Source organism: Natrix helvetica (genome assembly GCF_964273705.1).
Source record: "Natrix helvetica genome assembly, chromosome: 1".
NCBI lineage: Eukaryota > Metazoa > Chordata > Lepidosauria > Squamata > Natricidae > Natrix > Natrix helvetica.
The window spans coordinates 281,949,466-281,969,750 of record NC_138548.1 but is presented as its reverse complement, the minus strand read 5'-3'; the positions used below and the strand labels follow the sequence as shown (position 1 = coordinate 281,969,750).

Here is a 20,285-nt window from a genome sequence, read left to right as displayed (position 1 = left end):
AATCATTTTCACCCTTGGGGTGAATCCTCTGCAGACTACAATTCACTAGCCATCTTACTCCGCTTACTATGTTCCATCAGCATTATATTTTACAATTAATAATGAGCTTTTTGATCACAGTCATTAAAAACCCAAGGTTTCTTTTTGCTTGAGCAAATGAAGTGAAACTGCGTGCATGTGTACGACATTTGTTACTGGTAGATACAATCTAGGTTTTTAAAACATTTTATTTTTATGAAGTTATCTTTAAAACACTTCAGTATTCTTTAATGGCTATAGCATTGCGATTGTACAGACGGACTTGGTTGCCTGCAAAGTGCTAAATAAGAGACCAATCTACATTTCTTCGTTGTTCGAAGTACATGAGTACACAAGTGTTAATTGATCTACTGCTAATTAATCTTACCTGCCCTATGAATTATTACAGTGTTTTGCTACCAATGAAAGCAGATTATATTGCTATTTTAAGACATAGCCTCCCTGATAATGCTTGTAATTTTTTCCAAACAGTATGTGCCAATTTTATAAGGCCTTAAAAAAAAGTTTCTCTTTTTTGTGCATGGGCCCATAAAGGCTGTGCAGATTCAAAGGGAGAAAAAGCTCTGAAGCATATTCAGTGTACTTGTTCATTTTATCAGCAACTCCTTAAGGCAGGTGTGCCTTCTCCCTTCCGCCTATTTATATTCCCCATTGCCCTTTTCTCTTTCTCAAATCAACTGTGTACCATCCTTTGAAAATGAAAAAGCCTCCCCAGATAATTACAATAGATAATAAATTACCAATCTTCAGTTGTTGTGCCCCCCCCCCCCCCCCGATCAGGCAATGTTGACTAAATGTTGCCACACATTACAGGTGACATGGAACACAATAGTGAACAACACTTTCTGTGCTGAAATACTTTGCTATGATAATGCAAAGTGCTCCATGATAATGCAGATTATTCAACTGTATGGGCAAATATTTTACTACTCGGTGAAGAGCTAAGGATTTGCTACATATCTGAATGTGTGGCAGAAAAAGAATAAAGCTCACACTTCATATATTAATGATTTGGTAGAATATTTGCTGAGGAAATTCATTGCCAGTGATAGGTTGGAATTACGTTGTCCTCCATGATTAAAACTTACAAGTGATAAATCCAAAGGAATTATCTACTGCCCGGAATGCAGGGATTTTGTCTTATTCACGTCATTTGGCCTCGTTTTGGGTAATAGATAAAATCGCATTTTGTGTAAGAAAACATTTTCCTCCTTTGTAGAAACATCAAGCAAGAAATACATTTGGGAGAAAAAGGAAAACATTTGGGTAATGGATAAGTGTACTGACTTCTTTTTCAATTTGAGATGAGGACTGTAAATAATAAAAGTCTTCATTTATGAAGAAATTACAGAACTTGACAACCCTCATATATACCGATAAGAATTTATAACAGAAAGATACAGGTTGGATTTTCAGATTCAATCATACTAGCCTCACTTTTTTCATCTCTAGCTTCTGTATTTTTTGGAGTGTAAGACGCACCGGAGTGTAAGACGCACCAAGGTTTTGAAGAGGCAAATTTAAAAAAAAAAGTTTTTGCACTCTGCAAACCTCCCCAAAACGGCCCGTTTTTCAGGAAAATACCCCCCCCTTTAAAAAAAAGGGCTTGAAAAGCCTTTAGGAAGCATATAGACTGCTCCTGGGGGTTGGGGGGGGCAAAATTGAGCAAAGAACGGCCCATTTTTTGTTCATTTCTGCCCTCCCCAGCCCCCAGGAGCTCTCTGAAAGCTTCCTACAAGCTATGCATGGACATTTTGGTGATGGGGACGGGGTTTCGGGCAGCCAAAAAATGCTGTATTCAGTATATAAGATGCACCCAGATTTTCAGCCTCTTTTTTGAGGAAAAATGGTGTGTCTTATACTCCGAAATATATGGTAATTAAAATCCATCCCCAAACATATATAGAATATATCCCCAACTGCTGTATTCTTGTCCACTCTGGCTTTACTGTTCTGAGGTTTGGATATAAAGGAATACAGAAACTGAAGAACCTTTCACTATGACAATCACAATCCTTATGCTCTTAATCTGAGGATAAACACAGTTACCTAGTTTTGTAGCAGAGGGGATAAAAATACTCAATTATCATTTGAGAAAAGAAACAAAAGCATGTTGGCTTTGGCCTTTGGGTAGAGGAGGGGGGACAAAATTAGGTAGAAAGCTAGAGATTGTAAGAGATGGAAGGGAGTCAGGAGATTGTCTAGTCCTGACGATTCCAGCATTCTCAAAACAATAGATATCTAATTTTTGGTTCATAAAGAGATTTGGTCACTTTCCCAAATGTAATTTTGGCTATTCAAAAAGTTTGTTTTTAAAATAAAAGGATGATAAACTGATGGAACTTAATGGGAACTCTCCCAGCTCAGACTCTGACTTAAAATAATGTCTAAAATTGCATTTCAGGAGATATGACGGAAAGCAAAGCAAAGAAGATAGAGATCAAAGACGTTGATGGACTAACCTTAAGCAAACTAATAGACTATATCTACACAGCGGAGGTAGAAGTCACAGAGGAGAATGTCCAGGTGAGGGAAGCTTGAGAAGAATCTCTTGGTTATTCTGTGGTTTTTGCAGATCCTTGAAGCTCCCTGCCCTGCAAATTATTTTTGAATCAGCTGTATAATACCTTCTACCTTAAAAGGCTGTTGATGATGATTTTCAGCTGATTCTTAATTTTATTATTTAACTAAAATAAACAATGTCCCAATATCTCCTCAAGTATGAAATATGACAAATTAACAATACAGTTGAAACTATTTTAAAATATATAACATTCAAAATCTTAAGAGATAGAGCCATTTTCAACTTCTGTATTTAATCTTACTATGCAAAATAACAGGAAGCTTAGAGGTAATATATTTCAATCTTACTGATATAACTAAAATGCAGAGATCAATTTTGAACAAGGAACATTTATCAATAGTAGGGTTGAGATTAGGGTCCTTGGGGTGCTCATCATAATGTAGCAAGGATACCTCAAGCAATATTTAAAGAATATTTGAGGCCTCTTTGCTAACTCTTGAAAAAATCTCTTTCAGCCAATGCTGTTTCCTGTGTTGTTCAAAATCATTAATCTGAATATATGCGTATTCTAGTTCTGAAAAATGTTGTATAAGAATATACCGTGTTTCCCCGAAAATAAGACAGGGTCTTATTTTCTTTTTACACACAAAATATGGCTTGGGCCTTATTATGAGGGGAGGGTTTATTGTTTTGGGGTTGCCGGGCGGCTGCTCTCTTGCGAGCGGGCTCCGAATGAGCCGGGCACAGCCTCATGGGCGAATGGCTGTGTTGCGCTGTCGCAGCAGCGCAACACAGCAGCCATGAAGCGTCCACACTCATGAGCAGCCCCCCCACAAACCTCCTTTCCAGCCGTGCAGAGCGCCATTCACTGACCTAGGGGTATTGTCAAGCTGCGTGAGCACCTGTTCGCCGCCGCCCGGCTCCCGCAGTTTGGCACCTTCGAAATGGCAGTGAAGGGCGCTCTGCACGGCTGGAGAGGGGGGTTGCGCAAGCGGCTGTGCCGCTCTCACTCACACGCCTCCCAGCCTCACGATGCCCTGGCCCAGCTCTCTCTGCAGAGCCAGGGGATCTCTGCTGCTGCCGCCACATGGCTTTTTCTGCTGCTTCCAAACCGAGTCTTCCGGCAGTGGCTGCTCTGGGTGTACGCTCTATGGTTGTGGTCTAGCTGCCGGCAGAGCGTACAACCATAGAGCATACGCCCAGAGTGGCCACTGCTGGAAGACTCAGTTTGGAAGCCGCAGAAAAAGCCATGTGGCGGCGGGGGCAGTGGAGGTCCCCTGGCTCTGCGGAGAGAGGTGAGCCAGGGCATCATGAGGCTGGGAGGTGCACGAGCGAGAGCGGAACAGCCACTCGTGCAGCCCCCCTCTCCAGCTGTGCAGAGTGCCATTCACTGCCATTTCGAAGGCGTCAAGCCGCTGGAGCGGGGCGGCGGCAAACAGGCGCTCACGCAGCTTGGCGATACCCCTAGGCCAGTGAATGGCGCTGTGCCTGGCTGGAAAGTGGGTTTGTCGGGTGGCTGCTCATGAGTGTGGTCGCTTCATGGCTGCTGTGTTGCGCTGCTGCGACAACACAACACAGCCATTTGCCCATGAGGCTTTGCCCGGCTCTTTGGGAGCCCGCTCGCAAGAGAGCAGCTGCCCGGCAACCTCCCTTTTCAGCTGGGCACAGAGCCACTCACCAACCTAGCGGTATCCCGAAGGCGCTAAGCAACGCGATCACCTTTGCCTCCCCCCTGGTTCCCGTGGCTTGGCACCTTCGGGATACTGCTAGGTTGGTGAGCGGCACTTTGCCTGGCCAGAGGTGGGGGGTTGTCCAGGGGGCTTATTTGTGGGGGAGGGTTTATATTTTTGCCCATCAGAAAAATGTGGCATGGCCTTATTATCAGGACAAGTCGTAATTTCGGGAAAACACAGTACTATGTGTAAATTATTGGGAACCGAGGTCACTAATTTTCACGACAATTTATCCAAAGTAGACAAAAATATTACTACTTTTCTTATGTAAGCCACTTTGGAAAGTTTTCATTTTTACGGATGGGCAGAAAAAAAATAGCAAAGTACAGAATACATTTTAGGTTGAAATTTAGAATGAACCATTGTCATTTTATTTATTATAATGTGTGCGTGAATGTATGCATACAAAGTTGATATTGTCTTTTGAAATTAAGTATCTCTGAAGAGATTAAAAATACAGAATGTACTTTTGGAGCACTACATTTGACATGACAATGAAAATATAATAGTTTCGTCTAGTTTGGTGTTTCAGTTCATGCAGTGTTTAATATGGATGATGAAAGTTGAGAACTAAAGATTTGAAATGAACTTTACAGTACACTGCATTGGATTATGGACACCCAAAAGGTCAGCGTTCAGCCCCCGGTGTTATAGTCTAGTTGAGAAATAGGAAGTAGGGATAGGAGCATGATAAGGAGCCATCTCCATCTCTTCCTGCTCCCTTGAATTGGCAGGGAAAGTCTGTATTGAGCTGTAACTGTCTCCATCTTCTCAGAATCATTATTCACCAGAGTGCCAGGAACTCGCCGTTTAGGATTTCCAGTTTCGTGGAAGATGATGAACAAGAGATGAAACACCTTTGAACCTTTCCTCTCAGTTTGAGGAGATCTGTGAAGGGGTTTCCAAAGGATAGAGTCTTGGCAGTCCAGTTTGCCAACAAATTTTGAAAGTGCTGGCTCTTGTTCTATGATACTCCAATAACTTAACCATTGAAATGCAACATGGATGTAGATGTTCCCCTTCCTGGGAAGCGTGCTGTTAATTATATTTACATTTTGTCCTTCATCGTATGAGGAGAATATTAAAACCTTGAAAAACGGATGTTAGCTGAAAAAATCCAATTATTATTAGTTTCTGTTAACCAATTATTATTTAGTTTCTCTTTTCTAACCTATGCTAAAATCAAAGGGTATTGAGGCCTAAAGACTGATGGTTTAATTTTATTGATGCCTGTTGGGGTTAGAGCCCTCTAAAATAGTTACTGATTTGTAATATTCCCGTGTGATCCAGCTGGGTTGGATTGTTCTTGCTGGAATAAGAGAATGAATACACCCCAGGGTATGCTGCAGTTTTATTGTTCTGTTTGGCTGAAGTATGTTAAAGAAGTAGAGAAATATAATTATTTTCTTGCTCAGGTGTGTTATAGTATTGGATAGTCTTTAATACTTTTAAAAATCATGTTTCAATATGGTCGTTTTTTTGGAGGAGCCAACATGGGACTTCAATTGCTAATTCTTTGTTGCCTTTTTCAAATTTCAGGTTTTACTGCCAGCTGCCAGCTTGTTACAGCTAATGGATGTTCGACAGAACTGTTGTGACTTTCTTCAATCTCAGCTCCACCCCACAAATTGCCTTGGAATTCGCGCCTTTGCAGATGTGCACACCTGCACAGAATTATTGCAACAGGCCAATGCCTATGCAGGTGATTGTAACAGCCCTCAAGATGTTCCTGGCTTTAAAATATGAAAATATTGACGTCTTGGATACTAGTACACATCCTTCAACCTTAATCAAAACAACGAAGGGGGAGAGAACTAATTTGCTGCTTAAGCTTGTAGGTGATCCTCTTGCTTAATAAGAGGACTTTTAACATTTATAAATTACTAATTCTTACTGGTGAAATTCAACTGAATGTATGCATGATCTAAATCCCTCAAGTAGAGAAAGGCAACATGGCATCTCCTACATATTTCAAGATGAATTTTCATAATTCTTGAATAATGATCATTCTAGAGGAAGTATATCAAAATTGTAGTTTGGCGGTCAGTATGTTTCATACTCTTAACCTACAACAGCCATCTCAACCTAGATGCCTTTCAGAAGTTGGACTTCAGCTGTCCAAATTCCTTAGCCAGCAGACTGAAATTTCTGGAGGAACAAACATTGGAAAAAGCTGCCATTAAGATATTATCCGAATCTATATTTTAAATACACCTTTTCATGCTAGATGTTCCGAACAGACATAAGAATTACAAAATGATTTCAACGTACAAGCAGGCAATTTTACCGAATCTTTTACAAAAAATATTATACCAATGTTTCTAAGCCTCAATGTTCAGTAAAATGATCATTGTATATTTAAGATATACTGAAACAACAATCAGCTTTCCTAATAGTAAATGTCTGCTCCCTAGCCAACTTTTAAGTTAATATATCATTAACTAGAAAAGGATATGGGGGAAAGTTAGGTAGAATATTGAGGTTCTACTTGGGCTCATATCTTTGCTTACTTGGACATATCTTTCATTACAAGAGCACCACAGAGTTGGAAGGGACCTCGGAGGTCTTTTAATTCAACCCCCTGTTTAGGCAGGAAACCCTAAACCACTTCAGACAAATGGTTACCTGAAGCTTTCCTTAAAGGAATGGAAGAGGTGTCTATATCAATGACACAGTCTTCTTTTTTGATGATAATGATAACAGTAATACACCATAGGATGATTCTATAAAGCTGCAGTTCTGTTTCTATTCTTTTTGTCCAAATAAAGTGGACTTGGCTGGTAAATAAGAAATTTTCAGTTTGAATCAAATTAATTTGCAAATCCAGGTACAAATCTTTTCAGCATGATTTAATTGATGAAATGAAGTGGGCATGTGCTAAGGAGACAGATGCTCTGATATAGACAGAGACGTTTTTCATATACCAGGATCTCTTGAAGACTGACTAAAAAGGAGTATTTTGAAACGTGACAGATAGATCTAGCCAAACTTCGGTACATTCTGTGATAAGTGTAGAAAACAAAAAGCAAATTCCAGGCTTGGAAAGGAAGAATTGAAAATGAAATAGCTCATACAGGAGTTACCCCTTATTAGCACAATTTGTTATCTGGACTTTTGTATTGACATGGTCACTAAACAAACCAGATCTAAAGGTTTTTACATATCTGCAATGTAGATCTTGTACTTTGTTTCTTTACTTAAGCGCAGATGACCTTTTTCACATGCATAAAATACATTTTTGTAAGATCTTGTAACTGATGTAATGAAGTGAAGAACAGAATCCCTATTGATAAGCAGTTCAGCCAATGCACCAATTCATAATATATCTTTGGTGATACTGTACTTAGAGCATGCATACAAGTTTTCATCAAACCTTGGTTAATTTGAGAGCTGGGAAAGATATAACCAAGGTCAGTTCAATATGTTTATAGGGCTAGAGTAAGTAGCAGTTTTATGAAAAAAAGCTACAGTGCTTAGATTTATTAACTTGCAGCAAAGGGAGTTAAGAAGAGACATATTAATGTGGTGTTTTCAACCTGATCAAATCCAGATCTTGTGGACTTTAAACTCCCAAAATCCCCTATCCAGCAAGGTCATTGCTGAGAATTTTGGGAGGAGTTCACATATAGTTCAAATGGACTATAACTAGGCTGAAAATACTGTCTTTGATAATAATAGGTATCTATTATCCAAGATACTGGATAGTAAAATCGTTCATAGTATAAATCTGTGAGTAGGAAGAAGATTTTTTTCATTTGTTTCTTACAATGTCAAAATTGGGGGTCATTCAATATAGTGAGATTGAACCTAATATGGAGAGATTTAGGACCTGTAAAGAAAGCACTTGTTAATAGCAGTAGCAATAGCACTTATATATCACTTCATAGTGCTTTTTAGCCTTCTCTGAGCGGTTTACAGAGTCAGCATATTTGGGTCCTCGTTTTATCAACCTCGGAAGGAGGGAAGGCTGAATCAATCTTGAGTTGGTCAGAATTGAACTGCTAGCCGTGGTGGGAATGCAGAGTCAACCTGCAATACTGCATTCTAACCACTGAGCCACCACAGCTCCTTCAACCTTAGAAGTGGTGATGATGGCTATCAGTTTGGGTGGCTTTACAGATCGTCCTTGATTTACAAGTTTTTGCTGTGCCAAGGGTGGAATTCTTGGGTTTTCTGGTCGATACCCAGGGCATCCACCCTACCCCTGCCAAGGTTGCTGCCATCCGGAACGCCCCCACGCCCGCCTCCAAGGCGGAGCTTCAGGCGTTCCTGGGATCTTAAACTTTTACGCGCCATTTTTACCTCATAAGGCGTAACTAGCCGAACCGCTTCATCGGTTGCTCGACCGATCCGCGGTCTGGTGCTGGGGCAGCCGCGAGGCGCATGCATTCGCGGCTGTCAAAGACATGCTCACGTCAGCGGCCGTCCTACTCCAATATAGTGACAGGCTGCCGCTGACTCTGGCATGTGATGCCTCCCCTGTTGGTCTGGGGGCAGTTCTGAGCCATGTCCTCCCAAATGGCTCAGAAGCCCCCGTGGCTTTTTATTCCCAGACCCTCTCCCCGGCGGAGAGGAACTACAGCCAGATTGTTCTGACCCAGATATGCATAAGCAAACTCAAATCAAAGTTTTCTTAATCTAGTGTAAACAGTGCTGTATAATCTTCATGCTAGTTTCGTCCTTGACTGTTTCAGGGCACGGGTCTCAAATTGAAGCCCAGCCTGGTGGTTGTTAAGTGAGTAGTACCCAATTTTATGACCTCCCCTCCCCATAGTTGTTAAGCAAATCACTGTAGTTAAGTGAACCGTGTGGCCTTTTAAGCAAATCCAAATTTCCCATTTGACTTTGTTTGTCAGGAAGGTTGCAGATGGTGATCACATCATCCTGGGATGCTGCCTGTGTTACAAATACATGCCAGTTGCCAAGTGCTTGAATTTTGATCATGTGATAGTGGGGACATTGTGTCAGTTGTAAAAGTGAGAACTGGTTGCAAGTCTTTTACAGTGCCATTGTAACTTTGAACGATCGCTAAACAAATGGTTGTAAGTTGAAGACTACCTGTAAAAGATTCCAGGGAAATTACGGGTTTTTTACGAGTTTACGGTTTTTTTTGCCATAGTTGTTAAGCAAATTACTGTAGTTAAGTGAACCATCTGGTCTTTTAAGCAACAAAGTTTCCAACAAAGATATTTGTTGCAACTGACCTGCTTTGAAAATCAGCAGCTAAGTTTTAACATTTTTTATCGAGTTATAAAATATTGTAAAATACAAAATACAGAAGCAAATAGAAAAGCCGTTTGGGTGGGTGGGTGGAGGGGAAGAGAAATGATGAAAGATAAGAAAAAAAGAAAAAGAAACTGACTTCCAACTTTGTTACAGTAAAATAAGGCATTAACATCAAATCCCAACTTTTTCATAATAATATGAACATGATATGTTCTTAATAATGTGAACAAGCCATTAATGTAAAGATCAATAAATCTACATGGTAAAACCCAAAACCAAATTTTCATTTTTTTCTACATCAAGCATGAAGTTCAGAAGTGGTCTTCATGTGGAAACAAAAGTACTTATGTTCTTTTCTTTAATCAAAGTAGTCAATTTTTGCCATTTCAGCCAACTCCATCAAAATCAGAGGCTAAATGAAGCCTATTGCTCTCTTGTCCACATTTCTGAATTTCTTGAATGTAGGGCGTTCAGAGCTTTGCTTACTTTCTTATATCTGGAACAAATAATTATCTTTAAATGCTTGATTTTAAAAACCATTTAATCTTTAACCAGACCAGCACGGAACAAGGTTTAATTTAAATCTGGTTTAATTGCAAGAACTGCTCTTGTGATTTTTTTTTTGTTGCCCTTCATGAGGAACATATTACTTTAACATCCCCCTATGAAATGTTAATGAAAGTATTCCAGAAATGCATTCAAGATTCCTTTGGCTATACATTAACTGTGTACAGTGAAATAATTTGCATTTTAAAGCAGCAGAAAGCAACCTATGAGCTCAATGAGTACCCTCTTTGAGATATGCCTAAAGCTGATAACTTGTGTTATCATTGTGATTTGTTTGATTTTGGTTTAGTGTGCTGTATGGTCACAGTCTAGTTACCACTAGAGTGTAAACGTTTGCCTTCATGCAATTTTAAATATTTCTTCAGAACATTATATTCTCATTTTAAAAATTGTTTCCTGTAATAAGATATTGAATAACCTGTGATAGTTCATTATATTTATTAAAGTTGGGTTGAGATTTATGTTCTCAAGAGCCACCTGCTGGTGAACAGAAGTATTTTACAGAGCCACTTTAAAGAAATATTCAGAACTGATACTGTAAACCAGGGCTATCAAACTAGATTTCATGGGGGGCTGCATCAGAGTTGTGTTTGACCTCAGGGGGCTAGCTGGGCATGGCCAGCTTGACATCACTACCGTCTGGGGCACCTATGGAGGCCTGAGCACTCTGGCAGTGAAAACGCAGCTGGCAGAGGGTTACGGAAATCCGTTGCAGCCGAAAATGGAGCTCGGGAGGGCTGCACACAGCCCTTCTGAGCTCCATTTTCTCCATAGTGAAGGGAGGAGTATCCAGGATGGGTTGACCTTGTCCTCTCTTGATTGGACTGAGTCAGATAAGTTCTTTGTGGCCACGCCCTGGTCACCAGGTACCACCCTGTTATCAACTCAGTCCATCAACGGATGGCTGTGTTCAATCTGAGATCTTGATGAAACTTAAAGAAATATTATTTGCTGCAAACGTGATTGCAATTGCCTCCACACTGCCTGAGCAATTACCAGAGGCTTGGCTAAATCCCCGGCGGGGGTAGAAAGCTGTGCAGCAGCCGCTAAGGCGGCATGCAGCCCAGGTCACTAGAGAGAGACCCAGGGCATTAAGTGAGGAGCGCTCATTGCTCCCCTCGGGTTGAGCAACGAACCACGGCATTTTAAAAAGCCCCGGAATGCCCGTGCCTGCAGCAATTGCCAGAAACAGGAGGCAAGAGCCGGAGAGGCTTGGAATGAGCTGCGGGAGGCACTGGGAGGTCAGCAGCAGCGGAAGCTGTGCGGCAGCCTGCAAAGGCACAAGCTGCTTCCATGTGCTCCAAGGAAGAGGAACTTTTGAATTTGGAGCCCAGTGCCATTTTGAAACCACATGGTCCAAGATGGCGGCCCCCAGCAGCTCAGAGGATGCCGGCAGGATCCAAGCACCCAGCCCTGCAGCCAGCAACCCCACCAGAGGCAATGAGGAGACCTTAAACTGGTTAGAGACCCTCTCGGAGGCTGCAGCCAAGGGCGGGGGAGACAAGGCAAAGGCCAAAAAAAAACCACATCTCCACCAAGGGGGCCAAAGAGGCAGGCGGTGGATCCAAACCCCTCAAGCCTAGATCCAATTATGAAAGGCAGAGCCACCAGGCCTTGGAGCGCATCTGCCACGAGGCCAGCAGCAGGAAGACCTCCCCTGGCCAGGAACCTGAGGAAAGATTACCAGGAATCTCTTCACCTGGCAGGGCTGCAGAAGGAGACCCTTCCCTTCAGGTGAGGATTCCCTTCGACACCTTGGGCATCTGGTGGGCTGCACAGGGATGGCAATCACCCCCAAGGGCCACAGCAGCAGGACCCTTGCCACAGGCCCTTCCTCCTACACTGGCTGGCACAGGGGCTGGTCTATGATGCGGGCCTTCCAGCAGTGCATAGGAGCAGCCTTCCAGCAGCCACAGATGCAGACCCAGGCAGCACCCGTGCCTGTGGCCCCTGAGGGGCTGGAGACCCAGGGGGAGAACATCCCAAGCTCACCTGCCTCTTCCCAGGGGGACAGCGACTCGGAATCTGAGGAGGGCGAAATCAGAGAGGACAGACTCTCTGAAGACGAAGGCATGCCTCCTCCCAAGCCTACCTTCTCTGGATTGTTCCAGCCCTCACTACATAAATCCCTACTGTTCAAGGCCAAGACATCAGCCAAGGTTGACAACAGACAAGCAGAAGCTCCGGTGCACCCCCAGGGTTCCTCAGCGGAAAACATCTTCAAAGAGCAGACCATCGAGGCAGACACGGTGCCCATGCCCAGGTCCTTTCTCGACATGGTCAAGCGGCAATGGGCATCTCCCACGGCAGGCCCCATGCCCACCTCCACAGACCGGGCATTCTTCAATGTGGACAAGGACATGGCTCAGGTGCTGGCACAACCCTTATCGACACACCTGTTACGGCACTGCACACACCTACAAACATGCCCGGGGAACCAGAGGATGCTCTGAAACCGGAAGACAAGAACGCTGATGTCACCTTACAAGGGGGTCATCAAGCAGCAGCCTGGGCAGTGAAAGCAGCCACTACCACCTCATTCTTCAACTGGTCTTCTCTACTGTGGCTACAGGACCTCCAGCAGCGAATCCCCATTTCGGATGTCAGGGCCCACCAAGACATCAACAAGCTGGTGGCCGCCACCCAATTCTCTTCAGATGCCACCTTAGCTGCAGCCAGGTTTGCCTCCAGGGCAATCGCCTCTTCCGTGGCATCTTGCAGGTTGCTCTGGCTGCGGCAATGGCAAGCGGACGTACGCCACAAATGGCGCCTGGCATCGGCTCCCTTCACGGGGGACTCCCTCTTTGGAGCAGCCTTTGATCCCTTCCTGGTAGAGAACAAGGACAAGCGGAAGGTGCTTCCCACCGTCCCGAGGAAGGCCAGCGCCAGGGCGGCTCCATACCCCAGACGTTCCTACCCTCGGGGACAAGACTTTGGGTCCTCCTTCCGGAGTCAGGATTTCTTCAGGGAGTCAGAATTTGGGAACTCGGGCCCCAGGGCGATATCCGAACTACAGGCTCTGTCTATCAGGGAAGATCTCTGCGTGTTCCACCAGGACAGGGTGGTGCTACAGTTGGACCCCCCTCTTCATACCCAAGGTGTGCTCTTGCTTCCATCGCTCGCAAGAGCTGATATTGCCTAATTTCTGTCTGGACCCTTCTCACCCTTTAGAGAGGAAGTAGCACACCTTGGACGTGAGGAGGGCTCTGAGGATTTACCTCAGAAGAACCAGGCCGAACAGGAAGTCGGAAGCCCTTTTGTCTCCTTCCAGCCAGACTCCCTGGGGAACAAGGTGACATCTACCACTATAGACAGGTGGTTGCGAACCTGGATTGCTATGGCCTATCAAACACGGGGTCTGCAAACGCTGAGCTCTATCACAGCACATTAAACACGAAGCGCCGCCATATCGACGGTCTATGCCACGCAGGCCTCATTGACTTGAGATCTGTAGGGCAGCCACGTGGTCTTCCCCCTCACCATTTGTGAGGAACTACAAGTTGGACTCCTTACTAAAATAAAGTCTAGAGTGGATGACACAGCGATTCGGATAGAGTTCTTCGCCATAACTGGGTGGTACCTGGTGACCAGGGCGTGGCCACAAAGAGCTTATCTGACTCAGTCCAATCGAGAGGACAAGGTCAACCCATCCTGGATACTCCTCCCCCTCTATGAGAAGAGGCATATCAGGTAAGTACTAACACCCTTTCTCTGGCAGAGGCACCCTAAGTCGGTCCTTCGTTATTTCCAGATGGCCCTGAGCCAGATCTAACCACTTCCCAGATCTATTGGATTACAGTTATATTAGCTATCATCAATGTAACAGATTGTACATTGGTTGATAGATGCTTCCTGCAAGGTTTCAGTTAAATGTTTCTTCTTGTTTTCTGTACATGATTGAATCTGATTGAGCTTTGTATGTTGAGTATGTTCTAAGCCAGCGGACCCCAACCTTTTTGGCACAAGGGACCGGTTCTGTGGAGAGAGATTTTGTCACGGACTGGAGGGGATGTGATTTCATGTGCTGCCTGCATCCTGTGGATGGGGCTTTGCTTGTTTGCATGGCCTAGTTTTTGGCATGTCACGGCCCAATGATGGACCGGAGATTGGGGCCCCCAGTTCATGAAATTCAGAGTTTCACACACTCATAGCAGCAGGTTATACATTTTCTGATGTGACAGTGGAGCTCATTTTCTTTATTGGTGTCATCCTTGAGCACCACTCAGTTTGTTTTTTTTCTTCCTACCCTGTAATCTCATTGTTCAGCTATTGTTGCTAGATCTTCATGTTGAATGAAAACTTGGATTTTCATTATGATCTTCCTTTTCTTAATTTCCAATTCTTTGGAACAGAGCAGCATTTTCCTGAAGTGATGCTTGGTGAAGAATTTCTTAGCCTAAGCTTGGACCAGGTTTGCAGCTTGATATCAAGTGACAAGCTCACAGTGTCATCAGAAGAAAAGGTATTCTTGATTTGTGTCTTCTGTAATATGGAAATAGAGCTTGACTACGTAGGCAGAGGAGAAAAAGAAAAAAAATCTGAGCCTTCAGAGAAATGACAGCTTTTGCTAGCTGTCACATGGCTATGAAATAAAGGCTCTTCTTTGAGAAGAGCCTCCCTTGAAGTTCCTAAGGCACACATATACTGCCATAAATAGGGAGTGATGCTTCTTTAGGTATTTGGATCCCAAGCTAATTAATGTTTTAAAGGTTGGCACACTTGGGTTCAAAAGCATCTGCAAATGGTGCTGTCCAGAAGTAAGAAATACTAGCTGGATACTCGTGCTCTGCTACAAAACCATGTGATCGGGCTTGCTAAACCAACGTTTACAGCTTGAAAATTAATTAGTAGTTACGTTTTGCCTCTCTTCTCTCCCTCAGGCTTGCCCTATTGATCTTCTCCAAACTTCCAGCCCATAGGCCGGATGAGTCACGTACTGGCCACACCCAAGTGGCAGTTGGAACACAGTTCTTTTCAGGTTGGGAGGGGGAGTAGAACATCTCATTCCTTAGCATCAGAGTGTGTTAATAATAATATAAGAAATACCAATGATCTGATTATCGTTTTGAAAAATCCTTTCTTGTTGAGCACCTAGAAGCCAAGAGGAACATATGTGCCAAATTTCAAGTTTGTAGTCTTTACGGTTCTGGGGATTACATGATGCCACTTGAGTGGCATTTTGCTTTTAAATATATAGATTGGAATAAACTTTAGCAGGTCTTAAAATTCTCTTTTAACTTTAAAAAAAAATTCAGAGTGCCTAAAGGCAGAATACTTCTATGATCAGGAAAGGGATAGACCAAAATGGCCACTAATGAAGCTGAAAAAATAAGAAGGCACACAGATCAAGGCTCACAACTTAAAACATTGCTAAATGAGTATTTGATTAACCTTTTGTAGAAAGTATAGCTAGCTGGATGGAATGCAATTAGTGTCACTTGCAATTTAATGTCCCATCTCTAATTTACACTGGCTGAAGGATTCGGTTTTTTTAAGCAGCACAAGCGAACAAATGTGCGCAAGAGCCATCAGCACCTTTAATCTGGACATCTCACTGGTGACTTCTTCCTACTGCACATTCATTAAATGAAGCTCCTTTTTTCATTAACATTCTTTCTGATGCTGTTAGATGATAGTTAAGTTTCCAACTTGGTAGTTCCTTATCGGGTACAACTCCCGTATTGAAAGAAATTTGCAGTTGCTGGTGATTGGATGATTTCAACACAAACCAAGATTTGAGATGTACAATTGTTATAGATATGTGACTACATTTGTGAACTAGACTATTTGATTTCCTTTCCCTGACTCTCATAATCTATTCTAAACTAGAAAGTAGAATTCCCAATGGTTGCTGTACAGCTTTGTTCATTTAATAGAACTCTGTGATGTTTCCATGTTCCTTTTGTGTTGCCTGCTGTCACCTACTGTATACTGTAGTAGTATCCTCTTTCCTGTTGTCTTTTAGAACACTATAGTCATGCAAAAGACTCAAAACAGGCAAATTAAGTATAACTTCCAAGCACATTTTTATTCTAGTGATGAAATCAAAACATGAATACGTATTACCCTGTATCCCTGAAAATAAGCCCTCCCCCAAAATATTCCAACACAGCAGCAGCCCAAGGGACGACCATGCTCACCACTTCCTGCACCTCAAAAATAATAACACCTTCCCCAAAATAAGGCCAAGCACTTATTTCGGGGGGGGGGGTCAAAAGATAGTAAGACCCTGTCTTATTTTTGGGGGAAACACGGTACTTATGATCACAATTGAACCCAAAATTTCCATTGCTATGCAAGACAATTGTTAAGTGAGTTTGTCCCATCTTTCCTGCCACAAGTTGTTAAGTGAATCACTGCAGTTGTTAAGTTAGTAACACGGTTGTTAAGTGAATCTAGCTTCCCCATTGACTTTGCTTGTCAGAAGGTCGCAAAACGTGATCACATAATGCTGGAACACTGCAGTCATCATACATATGAGCCAGTTGCCAAGTGTCCAGATTTTGGTTGCGGGGCCATGGGGATGCTGCAATAGCCATAAGTGTGATAAAACGGTCACCAGTCACTTTTACAGCACTGTTGTAACTTCAAACTGTCTTTAAACAAATAGCTGCTGTAAGTCAAGGACTACTTGTATTGCCCTTGAGGTTTTAAATTAGGTCCAGAATGCTAACAGTTATATTTTATTAACAGAGTTTTGTACAAACAAATTTTCCCCGTTTTCACCCCCCCTCCACACAATATAAATCTCATACAAATGCTATACCCCCCCAACCCCCCCGCAAAAATTCACATTCAAATATTATACCAAACACTTTACCCCTCCCCTCCCCCCATCTTAAAATAGATTACTCATAACCCCTCTCCTCCCAACAAACACTATATAAATTTCTCTTAAATTAATAATAACACATTGATCATTTTCTAAGCTAATTTAACATCTATAACTCTTAATATAAATTTCTCCTAGCCTAACAATGTTTCATTAATCCCATCTTCTAATTTATTCATATATATATATTGCCCCACCCTCCACCCTAACCCTCCCCCACCTCCCACACAAACCCACCCCCCTGACTTCCGCTGTATACCACTCTAACAATTCCAAACATCCCATATACTATTTACTCTGATCATCTATCGGTCTAAACATTCTTACCTAAAGACTAGATAATAACTCCTAGTCTGATATTTATTCTGTATATAATCAATCCATTTTGCCCACTCCTGTGTATATTCCTCCTGTTTCTGAGCTTTTAAGAAAGCTGAGATTTTTGCCATTTCGGCGAACCCCGCCACCTTCTGAATCCATTGATCAATTGTCGGTAAAAAATCTTTTTTCCAATGTTGCGCAATCAACAACCTAGCTGCTGTAACCATATACAAGGCCAATTTTGTTTCCCCTTTGGTAAGATCCTTAACTATACCCAATAAAAACATTTGCGGAGTGAATTGTATTCTTTTCTTAAATACATTCTGCATAACCCACCATATCTTTATAAGAATGCTAACAGTTATAATGTATACTTATTGCCCAACCTGTTAACAAATTGAGATCTCCCTGGACTGGAAGTGTGCTACACAATTTGACGTCTAAAAGTGTGCAAGGTATGGCTTATTTAAACAACTGTATTTTCATCCTGCACACAATCACCCTTCCCCCCCTGCATTTATACATCTTTATTATGTCGCTATCCTCTGCCTTTTAAAAAGTGTTTAAGTCGTTTCTGCAGACTTACTGTTATATAATTTATGAAATCATTGCTTCCAAATTTAGGTTCCGTATTGACAAATTATGTCTCTTTTAGACAAAACAAGTTTTGCTGTTTGCAGGTCTTCGAAGCTGTCATTTCGTGGATAAATTATGACAAAGAATCTCGCTTGGAACACATGGCAAAACTGATGGAGCATGTTCGTCTTCCTCTCTTGCCCAGAGACTATCTTGTACAGGTTAGTAGTCATCCGATCTTGGCACAATTAAAAATATTGCAAGCGCCAGGTGCCTTCTTTATGACTTGACATCCGTTCGTTTAGTTCCCTTAGGAATCCTAATCTTTGCAGCCTTCTTGCTAGGGGAGCCCAATGTTTTTTCCACATGAAGGCTTAGCTGGGTAGAACAGGGATCACATTTAGCTAAAGTAAATGGTGCAAGAAAGGCTGCCAATTGGTATTCTAATGATACATGAATTTGGAATTTTTAAAACCACATTGTATAGATTTGTTTAGTGCCGTAATCACTGAAAGATCATTTATTGACGTAGGGTTAAGCTGTAGCCGTATGCTGATGATAATTATTTATATATCTTCACCTCTGGCTATCAAGATTAAATTCTAGCAAGCTGAAGTAGCTATGGATTTAGAACTTTAGCGTTGAATGGGGTGGTGCTCCCATTCAAAACTCATCCATAATCTGGGGGGCTCTCTTGAAATTCATGGCTCTTTCTTGAACAGCAGGTGGAGACCATGACATAATTCTACCCTGTGAACCACTTGTAGCCCCTTGTGGATTGAGATTTTTTGAGGACTCTTGTCATTTCATATTTGGACTACCATAATTTGATTTAGATGCACCAGGCTAGAAACCGGGAGATGGTGAATTCTAGTCCTACTTTAATCATGAAAGGTAGCTGGGTGACTTTGGGCCAGTCACATACACTCAGCCAGTGGTGGGATTCAGCGAGTTCACACCACTTCGGGAGATTGGTTGTTAACTTTCTGAGTAGTTTGGTGAACTGGTTGTTGGAAGAAACCATTAGGGCAGAGAACCAGTTGTTAAATTATTTGAATCCCACTACTGCTCTCAGCCCAGCTTACCTGGCAGGGTGGAAAATAAGAGGAGAAATATGAGTTAGATATGTCCGCTGTCTTGAGGCATTGTAAAAATAATAAGGGTGGGATACAAATAAATACATGAAGTAGCCTGAGTAGTAATGGGCACCACCTGGTTGCCCTGTCCCTCCCTTAAGAGCTGTACCTGTTGCCATTGGGCTTCTCAAAACCTTTTGAGAAACTTCCTGTTCAATAAGTAGGGGAAGCTTGCTGTAGGTTCTGGCTCCAGAAGTGTATTGTTTTGGAGTGACATAGAGGCTCATAGAGGCTGTGCATGTATAAAATGTATGAATGTACAGGATGTTACTATTGTGCTTGTTGCTGTTAGTTGCTTTTCAGAGGAAAAAAAATCCAAGAGAATGTATATAATAAGATCATCTAGATTTCAATGTTAATAAAGAGCAACTTAATCTTTCCCCAAAATTTGAAACATTAAGGAAACACTGTGAAAAAAAAATAAAGATCATAGACTACAGTTTAAACTTTTACATCTTCCTAAAGACCTGTAGAGGTACTGTTTGAGAAACTCCCAATATAGGAGTACTGTTTAAAAAAATCCTCTCTCTTGTGCCTGCTATCTGGCTGTAGCTTACAATTTTGTAAATAGTCGTTGCACAGGTTATTTGGGTATTCTTGTGATTTTGTAATTCAGATCTTTCCTACTGTGCACAATTTGGCTTTCCATGCCTTTTTTCCCCCTCTTGTCCAAAATCTCTTGTGTATCCCATTTCAGTGTTGCCCTTAGCAACTTTTGAGATGTGTAGACGTCAACTTCTAGAATTCCCGGGCTGGGATTTGAAGTCCACACATCTCAACATTGCTGAGGTTGGCAAACATTTAATGAGATAAGATTGTAGTAGAATTTCATGCATAGAATATGCATTAGTGCTAACTTGAAAATAGAAGTAATATTGCACATATTTTTTAATATTTTTTAATATTCACCACCTATCCCAAAGGTGCTAATGTTCATCACCTATATTCATTAGTGAAATGCAGCCATTGTGCTAACCTGTTTTGACATTTAGACAGTTGAAGAAGAAGCTTTAATCAAGAATAATAATACATGTAAAGACTTCCTCATTGAAGCCATGAAATATCACTTACTTCCTCTGGATCAGAGACAGCTGATAAAAAATCCTAGAACCAAACCAAGGACGCCAATCAGTCTACCAAAGGTAAACAATATTTCCTTGTTGAAAAAAAATCAATTTTTAGTTAAGAATTCTAGTATATACAACAAACACTAATAGTGATTCCAGCCCAAGCATAAAAATATGTTGGCATTGTGTTCCAGTAATTAACACTATTTCTACCCAAATGTTTTTTCTATTTAGTATTGATTCTAAAGTAATTTACCCTAAGTA

General features: G+C 42.0%; 1 protein-coding gene across 3 annotated transcripts in view; it reads left to right on the top strand.

Moving 5' to 3' along the window:
• The window catches only part of KLHL3 (kelch like family member 3), a 63,153-nt gene that overhangs the window by 23,562 nt on the left and 19,306 nt on the right, over positions 1-20,285 (top strand). For all 3 annotated transcript variants that reach the window (XM_081962787.1, XM_081962788.1, XM_081962789.1), the window contains exons 4-8: positions 2,444-2,565; positions 5,836-5,998; positions 14,442-14,551; positions 17,923-18,039; positions 19,947-20,096. In XM_081962787.1, coding sequence (XP_081818913.1) covers positions 2,444-2,565; positions 5,836-5,998; positions 14,442-14,551; positions 17,923-18,039; positions 19,947-20,096 — 662 coding nt within the window. The remainder of the gene's footprint in view (positions 1-2,443; positions 2,566-5,835; positions 5,999-14,441; positions 14,552-17,922; positions 18,040-19,946; positions 20,097-20,285) is intronic.